This window comes from Pseudophryne corroboree, chromosome 1, assembly GCF_028390025.1.
Source record: "Pseudophryne corroboree isolate aPseCor3 chromosome 1, aPseCor3.hap2, whole genome shotgun sequence".
Taxonomy (NCBI): Eukaryota; Metazoa; Chordata; class Amphibia; order Anura; family Myobatrachidae; genus Pseudophryne; species Pseudophryne corroboree.
This window is the reverse complement of record NC_086444.1, coordinates 812,908,934-812,930,897: the sequence shown is the minus strand read 5'-3', so window position 1 is coordinate 812,930,897 and position 21,964 is coordinate 812,908,934. Positions and strand designations below refer to the sequence as shown.

At 47.9% G+C, this 21,964-nt stretch overlaps 2 protein-coding genes across 7 annotated transcripts in view; one reads left to right on the top strand and one right to left on the bottom strand.

The window, feature by feature from the left end:
* INTS12 (integrator complex subunit 12) overlaps positions 1-14,123 on the bottom strand; it is a 77,542-nt gene extending 63,419 nt beyond the window's left edge. Inside the window, exon 1 of one of the 2 annotated variants that reach the window (XM_063919335.1) lies at positions 14,063-14,123. The gene's annotated coding sequence lies outside the window, so the exon portion shown is untranslated. Of the gene's footprint in view, positions 1-13,841; positions 13,931-14,062 lie in introns of those variants that run through there. The other variant, XM_063919328.1, reaches the window with a different exon arrangement.
* The window catches only part of GSTCD (glutathione S-transferase C-terminal domain containing), a 480,201-nt gene continuing 472,268 nt past the window's right edge, over positions 14,032-21,964 (top strand). For 2 of the 5 annotated variants that reach the window (XM_063919316.1, XM_063919310.1), the window contains exon 1: positions 14,202-14,287. Coding sequence is in view for 2 of the 5 variants with exons in the window: in XM_063919297.1 (XP_063775367.1) it covers positions 14,137-14,287 (151 nt within the window). In the remaining 3 variants the exon portion in view is untranslated. Of the gene's footprint in view, positions 14,288-21,964 lie in introns of all 5 variants that reach the window. The other 3 variants (XM_063919297.1, XM_063919322.1, XM_063919318.1) reach the window with 3 other exon arrangements.

Here is a 21,964-nt window from a genome sequence, read left to right as displayed (position 1 = left end):
AGGTCTTGCTTGGCTTAGGGCATCGTAAATGGCCCTTAGCTCCAAAATATTTATGTGAAGTGATGTCTCCAGGCTTGACCACAAGCCCTGGAAATTTCTTCCCTGTGTGACTGCTCCCCAGCCTCGCAGGCTGGCATCCGTGGTCACCAGGACCCAGTCCTGAATGCCGAATCTGCGGTCCTCTAGAAGATGAGCACTCTGCAACCACCACAGGAGAGACACCCTTGTCTTTGGTGACAGGGTTATCCGCTGATGCATCTGAAGATGCGATCCGGACCATTTGTCCAGCAGGTCCCACTGGAAAGTTCTTGCGTGGAATCTGCCGAATGGAATTGCTTCGTAGGAAGCCACCATTTTTCCCAGGACCCTTGTGCACTGATGCACTGACACTTGGCCTGGTTTTAGGAGGTTTCTGACTAGTTCGGATAACTCCCTGGCTTTCTCCTCCGGGAGAAAACACCTTTTTCTGGACTGTGTCCAGGATCATCCCTAGGAATAGAAGGCGTGTCGTCGGGATCAGCTGCGATTTTGGAATATTGAGAATCCAACCGTGCTGCCGCAGCACTATCTGAGATAGTGCTACCCCGACTTCCAACTGTTCCCTGGATCTTGCCCTTATCAGGAGATCGTCCAAGTAAGGGATAACTAAAACTCCCTTCTTTCAAAGGAGTATCATCATTTCGGCCATTACCTTGGTAAAGACCCGGGGTGCCGTGGACAATCCAAACGGCAGCGTCTGAAACGGATAGTGACAGTTCTGTACCACAAACCTGAGGTACCCTTGGAGAAGGGTAAATTGGGACATGTAGGTAAGCATCTTTGATGTCCAGAGAGACCATATAGTCCCCTTCTTCCAGGTTTGCAATCACTGCTCTGAGTGACTCCATCTTGAATTTGAACCTTTGTATGTAAGTGTTCAAGGATTTTAGATTTAAAATTGGTCTCACCGAGCCGTCCGGCTTCGGTACCACAAATAGTGTGGAATAGTACCCCTTTCCCTGTTGCAGGAGGGGTACCTTGATTATCACCTGCTGGGAATACAGCCTGTGAATGGCTTGCAATACTGCCTCCCTGTCTGAGGGAGATGTCGGTAAAGCAGACTTTATGAAACGGCGAGGGGGAGACGTCTCTAATTTCTTGAGACGGGCCCCCACCGTGCCTGAGTCCGCTTGTAAAGCCCCAGCGTCATGCTGAGGACTTTGCGGAGGCGGGAGAGGGCTTTTGTTCCTGGGAACTGGCTGTTTGCTGCAGCCTTTTTCCTCTCCCTCTGCCACGGGGTAGAAATGAGGCGCCTTTTGCCCGCTTGCCCTTATGGGGCCGAAAGGACTGCGTCTGATAATACGGCGTCTTCTTAGGTTGAGAAGCTACCTGGGGTAAAAATGAGGATTTTCCAGCAGTTGCCGTGGCTACCAGGTCTGATAGACCTACCCCAAATAACTCCTCCCCATTATAAGGCAATACTTCCATGTGCCTTTTAGAATCCGCATCACCTGACCACTGCCGCGTCCATAAACCTCTTCTTGCAGAAATGGACAGCGCGCTATCTCTTGATGCCAGTCGGCAAATATCCCTCTGTGCATCACGCATATATAAAAATGCATCTTTCAAATGCTCTATAGTCAGTAATATACTGTCCCTATCTAGGGTATCAATATTTTCAGTCAGGGAATCCGACCACGCCACGCCCGCACCGCACATCCAGGCTGAGGCGATTGCTGGTCGCAGTATAACACCCGTGTGAGTGTATATACATTTTAGGATATTCTCCTGCTTTCTATCGGCAGGTTCCTTTAGGGCGGCCGTATCAGGAGAGGGTAGTGCTACCTGTTTAGACAAGCGTGTGAGCGCTTTATCCACCCTAGGGGGTGTTTCCCAACGTGCCCTATCCTCTGGCGGGAAAGGGTACGATGCCAATAACCTTTTAGGAATTATCAGTTTTTTATCGGGGGAAACCCACGCCTCATCACACACTTCATTTAATTCCTCGGATACAGGAAAAACTACAGGCAGTTTTTTCTCACCAAACATAATACCCTTTTTAGTGGTACTTGTATTATCAGAGATATGCAATACATTTTTCATTGCTTCAATCATGTAACGTGTGGCCCTAGTGGAAGTCACGTTTGTCTCCTCATCATCGACACTGGAGTCAGTATCCGTGTCTGTGTCTGCCATTTGAGGTAACGGACGTTTTAAAGCCCCTGATGGCGTTTGAGACCCCTGGACAGGCACAAGCTGAGTAGCCGGCTGTCTCATGTCGTCAACTGTCTGTCGTAAAGAGCTGACACTGTCACGCAATTCCTTCCATAAGCTCATCCACTCAGGTGTCGACTCCCTAGGGGGTGACAACTCTATAATAGGCAATTGCTCCGCCTCCATCTCATTTTCCTCCTCAAACATGTCGACACAATCGTACCGACACACCGCACACACACAGGGAATGCTCTGATAGAGGACAGGACCCCACTAGCCCTTTGGGGAGACAGAGGGAGAGTATGCCAGCACACACCAGAGCGCTATATATAGACAGGAATACCACTATAAAATGTGCTTTTCCCTTTATAGCTGCTGTTAGTATTAAAACTGCGCCAAATTAGTGCCCCCCTCTCTTTTTTACCCTTTTCTGTAGTGCAGGACTGCAGGGGAGAGTCAGGGAGACGTCCTTCCAGCGGAGCTGTGATGGAAAATGGCGCCCGTGTGCTGAGGAGATAGGCTCCGCCCCCTTCTCGGCGGCCTTTTCTCCCGCTTTTTGGTGAGTTCTGGCAGGGGTTAAAATACATCCATATAGCCCTGGGGGTTATATGTGGTGTATTTATGCCAGCCAAGGTGTTTACATTGCTGCTCAGGGCGCCCCCCCTTAGCGCCCTGCACCCTCAGTGACCGAAGTGTGAAGTGTGCCTGAGTAACAATGGCGCACAGCTGCAGTGCTGTGCGCTACCTTGTTGAAGACTGATGTCTTCTGCCGCCGATTTTTCCGGACCTCTTCTTGCTTCTGGCTCTGTAAGGGGGCCGGCGGCGCGGCTCTGGGACCGAGCTCCGAGGCTGGGCCTGTGTTCGGTCCCTCTGGAGCTAATGGTGTCCAGTAGCCTAAGAAGCCCAAGCTACCACCACTTAGGTAGGTTCGCTTCTTCTCCCCTTAGTCCCTCGGTGCAGTGAGCCTGTTGCCAGCAGGTCTCACTGAAAATAAAAAACCTAAAACTAAACTTTCACTAAGAAGCTCAGGAGAGCCCCTAGTGTGCACCCTTCTCGGCCGGGCACAAAAATCTAACTGAGGCTTGGAGGAGGGTCATAGGGGGAGGAGCCAGTGCACACCAGGTAGTCCTAAAGCTTTACTTTTGTGCCCAGTCTCCTGCGGAGCCGCTATTCCCCATGGTCCTTACGGAGTTCCCAGCATCCACTAGGACGTCAGAGAAATGCCCCCTGCCTTTACGGCAGCACCCTGATGAAACAGCCTGCCCTCTGCCACCGCCGCCCACCATCTATTCACAGTGCCTGGAGGACCTGAGGGCAACTGAGCACCTCTGTAAGCACTGGGCACACCTCCAAGAGTGATGAATTAGGGAAGTGCCACAATGCCACATCCCCTGGCTGGGAGATCAAACCTCTTTTCTGGGTGCACACATAAGTGCCCTATTTCACCGACTGCACCCTGCCCGCTGTTCATCCTAGAGTGAAAACTATCACTGTGCAACTGGTTGTTTTTACATGGTTACATATAAAGGACTGCTGGGTATGTGGGCTTTGGGTGGGTACTATATGAACAGTAGGGGTTTTTGTGTATGGGTGGATAGAGTTGGGGTAGGTGGAAAGAGAACAGGGGAAGTAGATCAGGAATGTGTTTATGCTGGAAGGTGAGCGGCCGTTGGGAAATAATGCACGTTCATGTGATAGAGGAGGACATGTACTAAGCAGTGATAAAAGTGGAGAAGTTGTCCATGGCAACCAATCAACCTGCTCTGTATACTTTTGTAGTATGAAAATTTTAAATGTTACATAAATGCCGATTGGTTGCCATGGGCAACTTCTCCCTGAGCTCACTTCTCCACTTTTCTCACTGATTAGTACATGTCCCCTTAGTTAGTGTGTCTAATCAGGTTAGTGGGATTTTTGTCAATATAACACATAATTTTATAAAGATCTTTCTCCTAAATATAAAAAGAAACAGGAAGAAAATCTGCTGGGATAATGGAACATTTTTTTATTTTGCCACTTAATGATACACTATAAGTGCATATGTCTGTAAATACAAAGAAGGGTCAACTTTGATTAACACTTAGCAAAGCTAATGTTTTACGTATACACTTATTATGTAAAACATGTGACCACTCAGTGCACAAAATCATTAGGGATGTGCCTGCTCCTCGGTTGGAAATTGTGTGTCACATATCTGGAGGTCAGTCTTCAGTGTGTCTTGGCTGAAGAAAAGTTTGAGAATCACTGCTCTACTATACGCATTAATAAAGTCACACATTACGGATTATCTGTTGCATCCCAGGTCAGTATCTAATAGGATAAAATTGCACATTACTTTGACCTCAATAGTTATTTTAACTTCATAATTTTCCAAATCATATAAGTGCCTGGAAAAAATAAAGTGCAGTTACATTAAGGTTGTAGATTAGGGCAGTGGTCCTCAAACTGTGTGCCGTGGCACCCTGGGATGTCTCAGGACACTTGCAGGAGTGCCACGGGTTAGTTTGTCCAGGACCAATTCAATTTATGGTCAAAGTAATAGGCAAAACCAGTGCTGGTGGCTGTCAATCATAACATATGTGGATAAACAGACATGCATCCTGTCCCTCACCACATAATTGACATAAGGATAACATAAACATAATTTACTTCATTTTAAGCTTTCTTTCTAAATTTCTCAATAAGAAACTTTTGGCCGAGGGGTGCCGTGAGTAAAATTTTGATACTCTAGGGCACCGTGATTCAAAAAAGTTTGGGAACCACTGGATTAGGGTATATAAAGTTGTAGATTAGAGTATATTCTTTCCTTAGTGGCATGGTCCCTATGGCAATAGTCACTGTCTTTTTTTCTAATGGTAATCAAAAGCAGTATTTTTGAAAAATTATTAATACATCATTTTTATTTCTCATCGGGGGTGCTCAAACTCAGTCCTCAAGACTTCAAACAGCTCATGCTTTCCAGATCACCTGGTGATGTGTAAAATGTGGGTAATACACACGGAAATCACACAATGGCCCCAACAGGAAAAACACACACACTGTCCTCCACAGGTAAAACCCAAAACATATGGTACCCCACAGGAAAAAAAAAAACAAGAAAAATACATTGCCCCCACCCCCTCCCCCCAAAAAAACAAAAACCGATACACTAAATTGCCCCAGCCTCCTACAAAAAAACTGACCTCACCTGTCAGGGAGAGTAGCTCCCAGTCCTCCTCTGCCCTCAGCCATGGCAGTCCAGCAATAGCCTTAGTGACTCCAAAGCACTATGCGAGCAGACTTGACAGCAGGAGGCTGTTGTTGCCGCCATGGCCGCCAGTCTTTATTGCTGCAGGGTCCCGTCATTAGCAGCAGTGTGCCACCTAGCCGGCCCCGCCCCTGTGCCCCCTTTATCCCTCTCTGACTGCAGCTGGCACCGGTGAATTGGAGGCTGTCACTTGTGACGGCCTCAACCAATACAAATCAGACCAATTCCTTTTGGCTATGCTGTTACAGTGACAACCACGGCTTTCGCTGACAGCGGCGGTTTCAGTTTGGCGCAGCAGTCCAATAAGAATTAGCCCGATTCTTATTGGCTGCTGTAGAACGCCCACCGCGATCAACTAATCCAGTGTCAATTGATGCTTTGACCACCTCTGCGTAATGGTCCTGAGAAACTGGGTTGAGAAAACACTGGTTCTTATAACTTGTGCCAGAAAGTGGAAGACATCAGTGAGATCATTTCAGAAGGCTATGGGGTCTATGTACTAAGCCTTGTTGAGAGATAAAGTGGACGATCATAAAGTACCAACCAACTTGATAGGCTGGTATTTTATTTCTCTCCAATGCTTAGTACATAACTCCCTAAGGGACCCATTTATCAATGAGTGATAAAACTAATTGTGAGTGATGAAACTGTTGCATACAATAAATGGTGTGCCAGTCAATCAGCACTCAACTGTCACATGTTTGATGTATGACAGTTGTGAGCTGATTGGCTGGAGCTATACACGGCCAGCAGGTGCTGCATAACAGTGGCTCTTTAATAATAAAGCAGACTGGGTGGGCAGCAGGTGCCTGGCCTCCTCATGTGTGCATACCTCCCAACATGACCCTCTCCATGAGGGGCAAAATGCCACAATGCTGAAGTTAGCTTCTTATTCACTTCTTATTCGAGCTCTAGCTTCTTATTCAGAAAATTTAGCTTTGCAAGGGTTAATGAGTCTTGGGTCACAAATTTTACCCCTGAAATCAACAGAGAGTCGTCACTTACATATGACCCACTTGTATTTTGCTTGGCCCAACGCTGGTTTGGGCATGAAATACACTGGCAAAGTTTGCACACACACCATAATTGACCATTTTGAATAAGTAGCTGTAGTTTTGCAAGGGTTAGCTAGTCTTGGGCCACACATTTGACACCTGAAATCAACAGAGGGTGGTCACTTACATATGACCCAGTTGTATTTTGCTTGGTCCAACGCTGTTTTGGGCATGAAATACACTGGCAAAGTGGGCACACACACCATATTTTACCATTTTGAATAAGTAGCTGTAGTTTTGCAAGGGTTAACTAGGCTTGGGCCACAAATTTGACCCCCAAAAACAACAGAGGGTGTTCACTTGCATGTGAACCACTTGTATTTTGCCTGGCCCAACACTGTTTTGGGCATGAAATACACTGGCAAAGTGGGCACACACACCATAATTGACCATTTTGAATAAGTAGCTGTAGTTTTGCAAGGGTTAACCAGTCTTGGGCCACAAATTTGACACCTGAAATCAACAGAGGGTGGTCACTTACATATGACCCAGTTGTATTTTGCTTGGCCCAATGCTGTTTTGGGCATGAAATACACTGGCAAAGTGGGCACAAACACCATTTTATAAATTGCAATTTTGAATAAGTAGCTGTAGTTTTGCAAGGGTTAACTAGTCTTGGGCCACAAATTTGACCCCCAAAAACAACAGAGGGTGGTCACTTGCATGTGAGCCACTTGTATTTTGCTTGGCCCAACGCTGGTTTGGGCATGAAATACACTGGCAAAGTGGACACACACACACACACACACACACACACACACACACACACACACACACACACACACACAATATTTTACCATTTTATAAGATATATAAGAATCTGATAATAAGGAGATTTATTTTCAGAACTTAACTTTGTTAAATCTCTTTCTGCGAGGTACACTGGATTCCGCAGGGAATAACATCGGGGTGTAGAGTTGGATATTGATCCGAGGCAACAACAGGCTAAAGCTTTGACTGTTCCCAGGATGCCTTGCACCGCCTCCTCATTAACCCCGCCTGCATGCACAGGAGCTCAGTTTTGTTAACCAGTCCAATGCAGTAGCAGGTAAAAGATATAACAACAGTTAGTAGCCACACAGACCCACATTCTCACAACAGGAGAAGGTACCAGCGGCTAATGCCATACAAACCCAAAGAAGCTAAGTGCGTCAGGGTGGGTGCCCTGTGGAATCCAGTGTACCTCGCCTAAAGAGATTTAACAAAGGATAAGTTCTTTCCATAAATCTCCTTTTCTGCAGCTGGGTACACTAGTATTCCACAGGGAATAACATCGGGGATGTCCTAAAGCAGTTCCTCATGGGTGGGGATGCAGTGTAGCGGGCACAAGAAACCCGCGTCCAAAGAAAGCATCCAGGGAGGCGGAAGTATCAAAGACATAGAACCTAATGAACGTGTTCACTTAGGACCACGTAGCCGCCTTGCACAATTTTTCGAGGGAGGCGCCACGGCAGGCCGCCCAAGAAGGTCCAACAGCACGAGTAGAATGGGCCTTGATAGTTGCAGGAGCTGGAAGACCAGCCTGTACATAAGCTTGTGCAATCACCATTCTAATCCATCTGGCCATGTTCTACTTATTAGCAGGCCAGCCACGCTTATGAAAACCAAAAAGAACAAATAGAGAATCTGATCTCCTAAGGGAAGCGGTTCTCTTCACGTAGATACGGAGAGCCCGTACCACATCCAAATACCGCTCTTTGGAGGACAAATCAGGAGAGATAAAGGCCGGAACCACAATCTCTTGGCTAAGGTGGAAAGATGACACCTTAGGTAAATAACCAGGGCGAGTTCTAAGAACCGCACGGTCACAGTGAAAAAACAGAAAGTGTGACCGACATGACAAGGTACCCAAGTCCGAAACCCGTCTAGCAGAGGCAATAGCCAGCAAAAACAAGACCTTAAGCGTAAGCCACTTAAGGTCCACAGACTCAAGAGGTTCAAACGTAGCCTCATGCAGGGCATCTAGAACAACAGACAAATCCCAAGGAGCCACCGAAGGGACATAGGGAGGTTGAATCCTTAGAACACCCTGAGTGAAAGTATGAACGTCAGGCAGAGACGCAATTTTTCTCTGAATCCATATCGACAAGGCTGAAATATAAACCTTGAGGGAGGCCAGACGAAGGCCTAAGTCCAGGCCCTGTTGCAGGAATGCCAAAAGTTTTGCAGTACTGAACTTGTATGCATCATAATTCTTAGCCGCAGACCAGGTGAAGTAAGAATTCCAGACTCTATAATAAATCCGAGCCGAAGCTGGTTTACAGGCTTTCAACATCGTTTGAATGGCCGCCTCAGAAAAAAAACTTTGGCACTCAGGACGGAAGCTTCAAGAGCCACGCTGTCAAAGCCAGACGGGCCAAATCCTAGTAGACACAGGGGCCCTGAACTAGGAGGTCTGGGCATTGTGGAAGTAGAAGAGGACGCTCTATCGAGAGACCCTGTAGGTCTGAGAAGCAATGTACTCTGGGACATGCTGGAGCGAGTAGAAGTAGGATTCCTCCTTCTTGCTTGAACTTCCTTATTACCCTGGGCAGGAGTGACACCGGAGGGAACACGTACGGCAGCCAAAAGTTCCATGGAATTGCCAGTGTGTCCACGAACGCTGCTTGAGGATCCCTTATTCTTGCTCCGAAGACCGTAACCTTCTCATTGTGTCGAGACGCAATCATGTCTACATCTGGTAGACCCCACTTGTCTACTAGGAGTTGAAATACTTCAGGATGAAGGCTCCACTCTCTGGCGTGTATGTCCTGACGACTGAGGAAGTCCGCTTTCCAGTTGAGGACCCCCAGAATGAACACTGCCGATATGGCTGGCAGATGACGTTCCGCCCAGTGAAGGATCTTTGACACTTCCAACATTGCCATGCGGCTTCGAGTGCCGCCTTGATGGTTTATGTACGCCACCGTGGTAGCATTGTCCAATTGTACTTGAAAAGGCCTGTTCTGTACCAGAGTCAGGGCAAGTTTCAGAGCATTGAACACTGCCTGCAACTCCAGAATATTTATCGGGAGGAGAGATTCCTCCCTGGTCCACCGACCCTGAAGAGAATGTAGTTCCAACACTGCACCCCAACCCCACAGACTGGCATCCGTCGTCAGAAGGACCCAGTTGGAGATCCAGAAGGGACGGCACCTGCTCAATTGTTGGTCCTGTAGCCACCAGGTCAGTGACAGACGAATCTCTGGAGTCAAGGATATCATGTGAGATCTGATCCGGTGAGGCAGGCCGTCCCACTTGGCAAGGATTAGCTTCTGCAGAGGGCAAGAGTGAAACTGAGCATACTCCACCATGTCCAAAGCCGACACCATGAGGCCTAGTACTTGCATCGCCGAGTGTATCGACACTCATGGGCGAGAAAGGAAGTATTGTATACTGTCCTGAGGCTTCAGGACCTTCTCCTGAGACTAGAACAACTGTTGGTTGAGAGTGTCCAACAATGCCCCCAGGTGCACCATGCTCTGAGCAGGGACCAGGGAGGATTTCTTCCAGTTGATGAGCCACCCGTGGGCTTGCAGAAATTGGACCGTCAGTTCCAGATGACAGAGGAGAACCTCTGGGGAGTTTCCCAGGATAAACAAATCGTCCAGACCTGGTGGGATCCTGATACCCTAACGGCGGAGTAGGGCAGTAATAACCGCCATGACCTTGTTGAAGATTTGCGGAGCCGTGGTCAGGCAAAAAGGTAAGGCTTGGAATTGATAATGTAGGTTGCCAATAGCAAACCGCAGGTTTTGTTGATGTGATATGGCAATAGGTATATGTAGGTAAGTTTCCTGTGTGTCCATAGATACCAGTGATCGCAAAAATGCGCTATGGCGCGTTTTTTACCCGTTTTTGAAGACATGGGACACCAGTTTACAAAGTGGGAGGGTCCCCGGGGACGCGCTCTTCATTAGCCAATTCCTAAGGGGGATTTGTTTAACTTACAAGCTGGCCGCGGGCTGAATGATATAAAGAGGAGGTGGAGCCAGTTTCCCCTCCTCTTTGGCGCCTGGCTGCTTGCGGAGGCCGGGTGACTCGGTGTCGGTGAGTGAAGAGTAGTGCGGGATGGGTTACGGAGGGTGGGGGGGGGGGGAGAGGGACTCTGAGAGGTGCTGGCAATGTGCAGGGATCGGCGTCCTCCGTGATCTAGTGGGTAAAGCTGGGCTTTGTGACTGGGGCTTCCCGCGGTGGTCGCGCTTGCTTTGAGGTGTTCAACCCCTCGGAGCAAGAGCGGTAGCGCGGCCACTGCCTCAGATGGCACCACGGGAAGCCCCAGTCACAAAGCCCAGCTTTACCCACTAGATCACGGAGGACGCCGATCCCTGCACGTGTGGTGCGTTCCCTGTCTCCCTCTCTGTGTCCGCTACGCCCCGGGCTTCAGTGCTCTTACCTGGTGCAGTGTGCCTCAGTGCTCTTACCTGGTGCAGTGTGCCTCAGTGCTCTTACCTGGTGCAGTGTGCCTCAGTGCTCTTACCTGGTGCAGTGTGCCTCAGTGCTCTTACCTGGTGCAGTGTGCCTCAGTGCTCTTACCTGGTGCAGTGTGCCTCAGTGCTCTTACCAGGCGCAGTGTGCCTCAGTGCTCTTACCAGGCGCATTGTGTATAACGTGCTTTACCGGGCGCAGTGTGTATAACGCCATCTGCCTGGCGCAGTGTGTATAACGTGCTCTGCCTGGCGCAATGTGTATAACGTGCTCTAACTGGCGCAATGTGTATAACATGTTCTACCTGGCGCAATTTGTATAAGTCCTCTACCTGGTGCAAAGTGTATAACGTGCTGTACCTGGTGCAAATTGTATAAACGCGCTCTACCTGGTGCATTGTGTATAACGCGCTCTAACTGGTGCAATGTGTATAATGTGCAATAACTGGCGCAATGTGTATAACGTGTTCAACCTTGTGCAATTTGTATAAGTCCTCTACCTGGTGCAAAGTGTATAACGTGCTGTACCTTGTGCAATTTGTATAAGTCCTCTACCTGGTGCAAAGTGTAAAACGTACTGTACCTGGTGCAAAGTGTGTAACGTACTGTACCTGGTGCAAATTGTATAACGTGCTCTACCTGGCGCACTGTGTATAACGCGCTCTAACTGGCACAGTGTGTATAACGTGCTCTGCCTGGCGCAATGTGTATAACGTGCTCTAACTGGCGCAATGTGTATAACGTGCAATAACTGGCGCAATGTGTATAACGTGTTCTACCTGGCGCAATGTGTATAAGTCCTCTACCTGGTGCACAGTGTATAACATGCTGTACCTGGAGCAAATTGTATAACGTGCTGTACCTGGTGCAAATTGTATAACGTGCTGTACCTGGTGCATTGTGTATAACGTGCTGTACCTGGTGCATTGTGTATAACGTGCTGTACCTGGTGCATTGTGTATAACGTGCTATACCTGGCATAATATGTATAAAGTGCTCTACCTGGCGCAGTGTGCATAGGAGGTTCTACCTGGTGCAATGTGTATTAGCGGCACTACTGTGTGGCGTAATGTGAATTGGCACTATTATGTGGTCACGCCCCTTCCCCATGAAGCCACGCCTCTAAAATTTTGTGGCGCACCTTCGGCGCGCATTGCCTATACTTTGCAGTCTGGGAGGTGGGACACCAATTCACTTTCTGCCTAATGGCACCAAAATGTCTAGTTATACCTCTGGTGCAGGGTGTCCTGCATGCTACACAGCCCAGCAGCACTGTCACCCCATCCCCCCACCTTGCAACAGTTTTGTAGTGTCCAACAAGATTAAGTTTAAAAGAACCTTCATTCCGATGGGACCCAGAAAAAGACCGGTAGGACCCCAATTTTCAAAAGTGAGGGGTTCCTGGGACCCACTTTTTTTTTGGGCTCAGCGTGATCACTGGATACCATATAGTCTATGGGCTCCAAAGCCAGAACAATAGAGTGAAGGGTTTCCATACGGAACTTGGAAACCTTCACAAAATTGTTCAAAGACTTGAGGTTTAGAATGGGCCGGGAGGATCCATTCGGTTTCGGAACTAGGAACAAAATATGGTGTTTGTGCCCACTTTGCCAGTGTATTTCATGCCCAAAACAGTGTTGGGCCAAGCAAAGTACAAGTGGGTCATATGTAAGGGACCACGCTTTGTTGATTTCAGGTGTCAAATTTGTGGCCCAAGACTAGTTAACCCTTGCAAAACTACAGCTAGTTATTCAAAAATATGGTGTGTGTGCCCACTTTGCCAGTGTATTTCATGCCCAAAACAGCGTTGGGCCAAGCAAAATACAAGTGGGTCATATGTAAGTGACCACCCTCTGTTGATTTCAGGTGTCAAATTTGTGGCCCAAGACTGGTTAACCCTTGCAAAACTACAGCTACGTATTGAAAATGGTAAAATATGGTGTGTGTGTGTGTGTGTACACTTTGCCAGTGTATTTCATGCCCAAAACAGTGTTGGGCCAGGCAAAATACAAGTGGTTCACATGCAAGTGACCACCCTCTGTTGTTTTTGGGGGTCAAATTTGTGGCCCAAGCCTAGTTAACCCTTGCAAAACTACAGCTACTTATTCAAAATGGTAAAATATGGTGTGTGTGCCCACTTTGCCAGTGTATTTCATGCCCAAAACAGCATTGGGCCAAGCAAAATACAAGTGGGTCATATGTAAGTGACCACCCTCTGTTGATTTCAGGTGTCAAATTTGTGGCCCAAGACTGGTTAACCCTTGCAAAACTACAGCTACTTATTGAAAATGGTAAAATATGGTGTGTGTGTGTGTGTGCACACTTTGCCAGTGTATTTCATGCCCAAAACAGTGTTGGGCCAGGCAAAATACAAGTGGTTCACATGCAAGTGACCACCCTCTGTTGTTTTTGGGGGTCAAATTTGTGGCCCAAGCCTAGTTAACCCTTGCAAAACTACAGCTACTTATTCAAAATGGTAAAATATGGTGTGTGTGCCCACTTTGCCAGTGTATTTCATGCCCAAAACAGCATTGGGAAAGGCAAAATACAAGTGGGTCATATGTAAGGGAACCTACTCTGTTTATTTCAGGTGTCAAATTTGTTACCCAAGACTCATTAACCCTTGCAAAACTGAATGATCTGAATAAGAAGCTGGAGTTCGAATAAGAAGTGAATAAGAAGCTAGAGCTTGAATAAGAAGCTGGCCGAATAAGAAGCTAACTTCAACCTCGTCAAGATGCCCTGCTTCTGGACTCTTCTCTTAATTAATGATTGCTGGCACCTGTTTTGAACAGGTTACTGGATAAGATAAGGTGTTTCAGCACAGGTGATGGCAATCATAGATTAAGAGGGAAGTCCAGGAGCAGAGCATTCTGTCCCTCCTGGAGAGGGTCATGTTGGGAGGTATGTGTGTGCCCTACTGCCACAGAACCCGCGTACCTGATATACAGCCGGCACACACAGGACTGGGCTGGGGATAAGAGGCGGCTTCCGGGTGCAGGAGTGCGCCGTCCTCAGTTGTCCTCTCTTCCCTCGGCTCGGCGTTCCGCCTGCCTATCTCTGCCGGTGCCCCCGTGTGCTGCGCGCTTACTGCCTGAGTGCAGGCACCGCTGCTATTCCTGTGGATGGTTCATGCAGCAGATACATTACACGCCGCTCACCAGTGCTGCTGTTGCTGCGTGCTCTGTATGTGCACAGTTCTCGGCCGGAAGTGTCTCTCCTGCTGCTGCTGCACATGTGTGTGTATGTCTGCCTGACTGCTGGTGTGTACAGATGCAGGACCTGCCGCACACACAGAGCAGCTCCCTTCCGTACACCGAGGCTGAGCCTGACACTACAGAGACACCTGATAGCAGCATTATATCACGGCTACAGGAGGGAACTAGGTAATCAGCATCTTTCCCAGATGATAACTGGAGGTGATTTTATAATCATGGTCAGAGTGGACACGACTAGGATAATATAAATATTTTTTGCTGTCAGATGTTTAGTGACTGGAAACGTTATCCTTACTATTCTAGTCAGAAAGATGAGTTTTTCTGTGTAACCTTATGTGACACAATGGGGACGATTCCCAGATGGGCACAGTTTGCGTCGCTATTGCGTCTTTGAATGCAACAGCTATGCAAAAATATGCTAATGCAAAGGTAAAAGACGACTTGTGCCGGCATTGCAGATTCAGCATCGGATCACCATCGCAACGGGATGCGGTTATGTTACAGGCGCTTAGGATCCTGGCATCCAGCATGCCGACGCCGGCATCCCAAACGCAAAAAAAGGCCAGCAGACGGAATGCCGACCCACAGGGTCTATTCCCACTTGTGGGTGTCCACAGCACCCAGAGTGGGAATAGAACCTGTGGTCAGCGCAGCGAGCCTCTGAGCCCGCTGTTTGGCGAGCAAGCAGGCCCGCAAGGGGCTTTGTTGCGCTCGCCCACCCTGCTGGCATTCTTCTGCCGGAATCCCGGTGTCAAAAGCATCGCACAGCTGCGCTGGCAGGCGGCTACCTGCCATGTTCTGGGTCGCAGCAGCTGCGTGTGATGTCATGCAGCCTGCCCCAGCAAGGGTGTCCAGACCAAGGGTCTGGACACGCCTGTATTGTCCAAGCCACGCTTCCCCAACGGCGTACTAATGCCGCTGGCATGCCACCTACCGCCCCGTGACTGCCGCAGATGCAATCGCAGCAATGAGATGCTTTTGCATCTTACGGTGTGCCCACGTGCGTGGGCACAACCAAAAGGGCCTCAGGCTGCGATCGCTGCCGTTGCAGTGATGAGGTCTGAATTATGCCCCATGTCGATACCTACCAACCATCCTGATTTTAGCGGGACAGGCACGCTGTTACGGGCGCTATCTCAGGCGCTGGCGGCAGTGTCCCGCGGGGAGGTTGGAGGACATGCTGTTACTGCTCTGGTGAATGGATGCAGCACACAGCATCCATTCACTGCAGCAGCTGGCAGAGCATGACATGAATATTGGGGTATTAAATGTGCCCCCCCAAAAAAGGGCATGGATTAGTGAGAATCAACCTATGCCCCCATTTCAGATGTAAATTTAATTGCCAGATTGTTCGAGGCTTTGTACAGTATGTCGGTTATGCTGTGGCTTGGGGGCAACACAAGACCTGTTTTGCACATGGGCACTCCACCCACCCTCGGTGTTGTACACAAACCATCGGGTTTGCCAACTCTGGTACACTGTGTACAGGACCCGCACTGCGGTGTGTGGCAGAGAATACAGAGTTCACCCTGGAATTGAGTGATGGCACCTAAATGTATTGTGATGTTGTGTACAGTACTGTGTAGCAATGCCCATTAAAGTCTGTACCATCGATGGCTGAGTGGTGCGCATGCGCAGACCTCGGCCATTGGACCACTGCTGATGTTTTTTAACATCGGGCACCACCATCAATGGTGGAAACCACCTGCCATTAGTTATAGACCAGTGGTCTCCAACCTTAATTGGGGTGTGAGCTACTTTTGGAAAATAAAACCTCTAGAAGAGCTACCCACTCCCCCCAATACGCGCGCATGCCAGTGAAAGTGGGTGTGGCTTTAGAAAAATGGGTGTGGTCTCACAAAAGTGGGTGTGGCCTCGTAACAGTAATGCCCCCCTGCATAGTGCCAGATACAGAAGTAATGCCCCCCACATGGTGCCAGATACACAAGAAATATCCCCCCAGCAGTTCCAGATACAAATAATGCCCCCCTTACACTGTGTGATGGTGTGTAGGACCCGTCTCTCCCTTAGCCTTACACTGTGTGATGGTGTGTAGGACCCGTCTCTCCCTTAGCCTTACACTGTGTGATGGTCTGTAGGACCCGTCTCTACCTTAGCCTTACACTGTGTGATGGTGTGCAGGACCCGTCTCTACCTTATCCTTACACTGTGTGATGGTGTGTAGGACCCATCTCTCCCTTAGCCTTACACTGTGTGATGGTGTGTAGGACCCGTCTCTCCCTTAGCCTTACACTGTGTGATGGTGTGTAGGACCCGTTTCTCCCTTGGCCTTACACTGTGTGATGGTGTGTAGGACCCATCTCTCCCTTAGCCTTAAACTGTGTGATGGTGTGTAGGACACATCTTTCCCTTAGCCTTGCACGGTGTGATGGTGTGTAGGACCCGTCTCTCCCTTAGCCTTACATGGTGTGATGGTGTGTAGGACCCGTCTCTCCCTTAGCCTTAAACTGTGTGATGGTGTGTAGGTTACATCTCTCCCTTAGCCTTACACTGCGTGATGGTGTGTAGGACCCGTCTCTCCCTTAGCCTTATATGGTGTGATGGAGTGTAGGACACCACTGAAGTGCTTTTTAAATACAATTTGAGTCTCCCAAAATAATTGGGACCAGATATCTGATTTTCCGTAGTTTGGAATATTTGCATATCATAATGAGATATCTTCATACTTGCCTACTTAATGGCTGCTGCCTATGAGAGGAAGTAGCCAGGTCGCACAGAGGAGGCATGGAGGACACGGTGTTGGGGATGGAGGTGCGATCGCATTGTCGTAGCCCCGCCCCCCGTATTACAGTATTGTTTGTGAGTGGATGAAGCTGTGGGTGAAAGGGGGGAGCGGGATGCGGGAGACTTTCCACCTGATTTCCGAGAGCCTCCTGGCCATTCCAGGAGAGTAGGCAAGTAGGGATATCTTGCAGATGGAACTCAAGTCTAAAAACAGAATGCATTTATATTTCAGTTACACCTTATAGACATTGCCTGAAGGTAATTTTGTACAATATTTTGTAATAATTTTGTGCATGATACAAAGTTTGTATACAGACAAGAAATTAATTTGTTTCATATACACCTTCTACACACAGCCTGAAGATAATTTATATACATTTTTTTATAATTTTGTTCATTAAACAAATGGTGTGTATATTGAACCATCAGAAAGCAAAGATATAAAAAAAACTCAGTCGCCCTCAATACATTCCATAGTTGCAAAGATATAAAAAAAACTCAGTCGCCCTCAATACATTCCATAGTTTGGATATAGGAGACTCAGAGTGTCATTCAGACCCTGCCGCTTATGCGGCCGCTGTCCGTCTGTGTCAACCCTAGATCCGATGCATTTGCATTTAGATTGTGGACGCTTCGGAAGGCGGTCACACACATTCCCAAACAAATAGATACAATATACTGTATTGAAGCACTGAGTGTACATTCATTAAATAAGAATTACTTGCTATCCCGGAGAACAGATATAAAAGCAACAATTTATTGATAATCACATGTACTATGTTAAAAAATGTACAATAAATAAAACCCTCTAGAATATGAATACTGAATGATTCAAATTATAGGGGGGAATCAATTAGCTGAGCTGCTTAACGTGGGCTTTTAACTCCTGTGAAGTGCCCGGAGTAATTCAACTGTTTCCAGTGGAAAGCCTGCGGCTAACGAAGGTAACCCATAGCTCCTGGGTTAAGTGCTCAGATCTATGCAATTACCACCCACAGTAGGCATGCTACTAGCCACGGAAGCACTAGTAATTGTGAGTTTATGTTTGCATATCAGGAGGGTGCAAGTATAAAATTGCTTTTATGCATCCTCAGGGGTAGTCGCATGCTTACTGCAGGTGATAAGTCCCATGGCAAATTCAATTCCCCCCAAAGATTCAGTATATGTTCAGTGCAAACAGATCATGGGTATTTCAGTCCCCTACTAAACTATGTGTGATCTAATAACTGTGTGTTACCGCAGTCAAGAGTCCTAGTTAGATGCATAGGAATGTCATGAAAGCCAGCGCGCACATGAAGATACTGGCAGTCGATGATGGTAAGTACCTAGATCCAGGACCGAGCAGAGAAATCTCGCAGATAGTGAATTACGATCCTACTGTATTAGTTTATGACAGCGGAGTGAAAATTCCAATGTTCTGTGATAGAGATTTTTAAAGTATGCAATGAAAGTCTCTTTCCAAGCAACAGTGACACAATACTGCTGGGAGTGGTTGGATCATCTAACTTATTTTCACATGTGAATTTATTTATTTATTTTATTTATTAACAGTTTCTTATATAGCGCAGCATATTCCGTTGCGCTTTACAATTAGAACAACAGTAATAGAACAAAACTGGGTAAAAACAGACAGACATAGAGGTAGGAAGGCCCTGCTCGCAAGCTTACAATCTATAGGGAAATAGGCATAGATACACAAGGATAGATGCTACCTATTGCATAATGGTCCACCAGATTGCTAGGTTCTTAATGGGTTGTATGATGATACCCCACAAAGTTATCCAAGTGTCAGGAGGGTGTGAGACTAAAGAAAGACAAGATATGTGATGTTATGAATACTCTACAGAGGATGTAATTAGATAGGGAAGCACTGAAGGTTATGTGTGTGGGTCTGGAATTTGATAGGCTTGTCTGAAGAGGTGAGTTTTCAGGGAACATTTAAAGGTTTGGAAACTAGAGGCGAGTCTTACTGTGCGTGGGAGGGCATTCCACAGAGTGGGTGAAGCCCGGATAAAGTCCTGTAATTTTGAGTGTGAACAAGTAATGCGTGTGGATGAGAGACGTAGATCTTGTGCAGAGCGGAGAGGTCGGGTAGGGAGATATTTTGAGATGAGTGAAGAGATGTATGTTGGTGCAGTTTGGTTAATAGCCTTGTATGTGAGTAAAAGTATTTTATATTTAATACGGTAGAATACCGGTAACCAATGGAGGGACTGACAGAGCGGATCTGCAGACGATGAACGTCTGGCAAGGAAGATTAGCCTCGCAGCTGCATTCAAAATGGATTGTAGTGGTGAGAGCCTATGTTTGGGAAGACCGGTCAGGAGACTATTACAATAATCAATGCGGGAGATAATGAGAGCATGGATTAGAGTTTTTGCTGTGTCTTGTGTAAGATAAGGGCGTATTTTGGATATGTTTCTTAGATGTAAGTAACATGATCTTGAGACAGATTGAATGTGGGTAACAAAGGACAGTTCAGAGTTCAGTTCATATGTGAATATGTTTTAGAAGGTTTATTGAATAATAAGATTTTACTCACCGGTAAATCTATTTCTCGTAGTCCGTAGTGGATTCTGGGGACTCCGTAAGGACCATGGGGAATAGACGGCTCCGCAGGAGACTGGGCACATCTAAGAAAGATTTAGGACTATCTGGTGTGCACTGGCTCCTCCCCCTATGACCCTCCTCCAAGCCTCAGTTAGGAACTGTGCCCGGAAGAGCTGACACAATAAGGAAGGATTTTTGAATCCCGGGTAAGACTCATACCAGCCACACCAATCACACCATATAACACGTGATAGGAACCCCGGTTAACAGTATGATAACAAATGGAGCCTCTGAAGAGATGGCTCACAACAAAACCCGATTTTTGTAACAATAACTATGTACAGGTATTGCAGACAATCCGCACTTGGGATGAGCGCCCAGCATCCACTACGGACTACGAGAAATAGATTTACCGGTGAGTAAAATCTTATTTTCTCTGACGTCCTAGTGGATGCTGGGGACTCCGTAAGGACCATGGGGATTATACTAAAGCTCCCAAACGGGCGGGAGAGTGCGGATGACTCTGCAGCACCGAATGAGAGAATTCCAGGTCCTCCTCAGCCAGGGTATCAAATTTGTAGAATTTTGCAAACGTGTTTGCCCCCGACCAAGTAGCTGCTCGGCAAAGTTGTAAAGCCGAGACCCCTCGGGCAGCCGCCCAAGATGAGCCCACCTTCCGTGTGGAATGGGCTTTTACAGATTTAGGCTGTGGTAAGCCTACCGCAGAATGCGCCAGCTGAATAGTGCTACAAATCCAGCGCGCAATAGACTGCTTAGAAGCAGGAGCACCCAGCTTGGTGGGTGCATACAGGATAAACAGCGAGTCAGTCTTTCTGACTCCAGCCGTCCTGGAAATATAAATTTTTAGGGCCCTGACTACGTCCAGCAACTTGGAATCCTCCAAGTCCCTAGTAGCCGCAGGCACCACAATAGGTTGGTTCAAGTGAAAAGCTGAGACCACCTTTGGGAGAAACTGAGGACGAGTCCTCAATTCTGCCCTATCCATATGGAAAATCAGATAAGGGCTTTTACAAGACAAAGCCGCCAGTTCTGAAACCCGCCTGGCCGACGCCAAGGCCAAAAGCATGACCACTTTCCACGTGAGATATTTTAAATCCACAGTCTTAAGTGGTTCGAACCAATGTGATTTCAGGAATGCCAAAACCACATTGAGATCCCAAGGTGCCACTGGGGGCACAAAAGGAGGCTGAATATGCAGTACTCCTTTGACAAAAGTCTGAACTTCGGGCAGTGAAGCCAGTTCTTTTTGGAAGAAAATCGACAGAGCCGAAATCTGGACCTTTATGGACCCCAATTTGAGGCCCAACGTCACCCCTGCTTGCAGGAAGTGCAGGAATCGACCCAGTTGAAATTCCTCCGTCGGGGCCTTCATGGCCTCACACCAAGCAACATATTTTCGCCAAATGCGGTGATAATGTCTTGCGGTGACATCCTTCCTGGCTTTGATCAGGGTAGGGATGACTTCCTCCGGAATACCCTTTTCCTTCAGGATCCGGTGTTCAACCGCCATGCCGTCAAACGCAGCCGCGGTAAGTCTTGGAACAGACAGGGTCCCTGCTGCAGCAGGTCTTGTCTGAGCGGCAGAGGCCAAGGGTCCTCTGTAAGCATCTCTTGAAGTTCCGGGTACCAAGCTCTTCTTGGCCAATCCGGAACCACGAGTATGGTTTTCACTCCTCGCCTTCTTATTATTCTCAGTACCTTGGGTATGAGAGGTAGAGGAGGAAACACATAAACCGACTGGTACACCCATGGTGTCACTAGAGCGTCCACCGCTATCGCCTGAGGGTCTCTTGACCGGGCGCAATATCTTTTCAACTTCTTGTTGAGGCGGGACGCCATCATGTCTACCTGTGGTTTTTCCCACCGGTTGACCAGCATTTGGAAGACTTCTGGATGAAGTCCCCATTCTCCCGGGTGGAAGTCGTGCCTGCTGAGGAAGTCTGCTTCCCAGTTGTCCACTCCCGGAATGAACACTGCCGTCAGTGCTAACACATGATTCTCTGCCCATCTGAGAATCCTTGTGGCTTCTGCCATCGCCATCCTGCTTCTCGTACCGCCCTGTCTGTTTACATGGGCGACCGCCGTGATGTTGTCTGACTGGATCAGTACCGGTTGGTTTTGAAGCAGGGGTCTTGCCTGGCTTAGGGCATTGTATATGGCCCTTAGCTCCAGGATATTTATGTGAAGAGAAATCTCCTGATTTGACCACAGTCCTTGGAAATTTCTTCCCTTTGTGACTGCTCCCCAGCCCCGAAGGCTGGCATCCGTGGTCACCAGGACCCAGTCCTGTATTCCGAATCTGCGGCCCTCTAGTAGATGAGCCCTCTGCAGCCACCACAGCAGCGACACCCTGGTTCTGGCCGATAGGGTTATCCGCTGTTGCATATGGAGATGGGACCCGGACCATTTGTCCAACAGGTCCCACTGGAACGTCCTTGCGTGGAATCTTCCGAATGGAATTGCTTCGTACGAAGCTACCATTTTTCCCAGGACTCGTGTGCATTGATGTACCGACACTTTTCCTGGTTT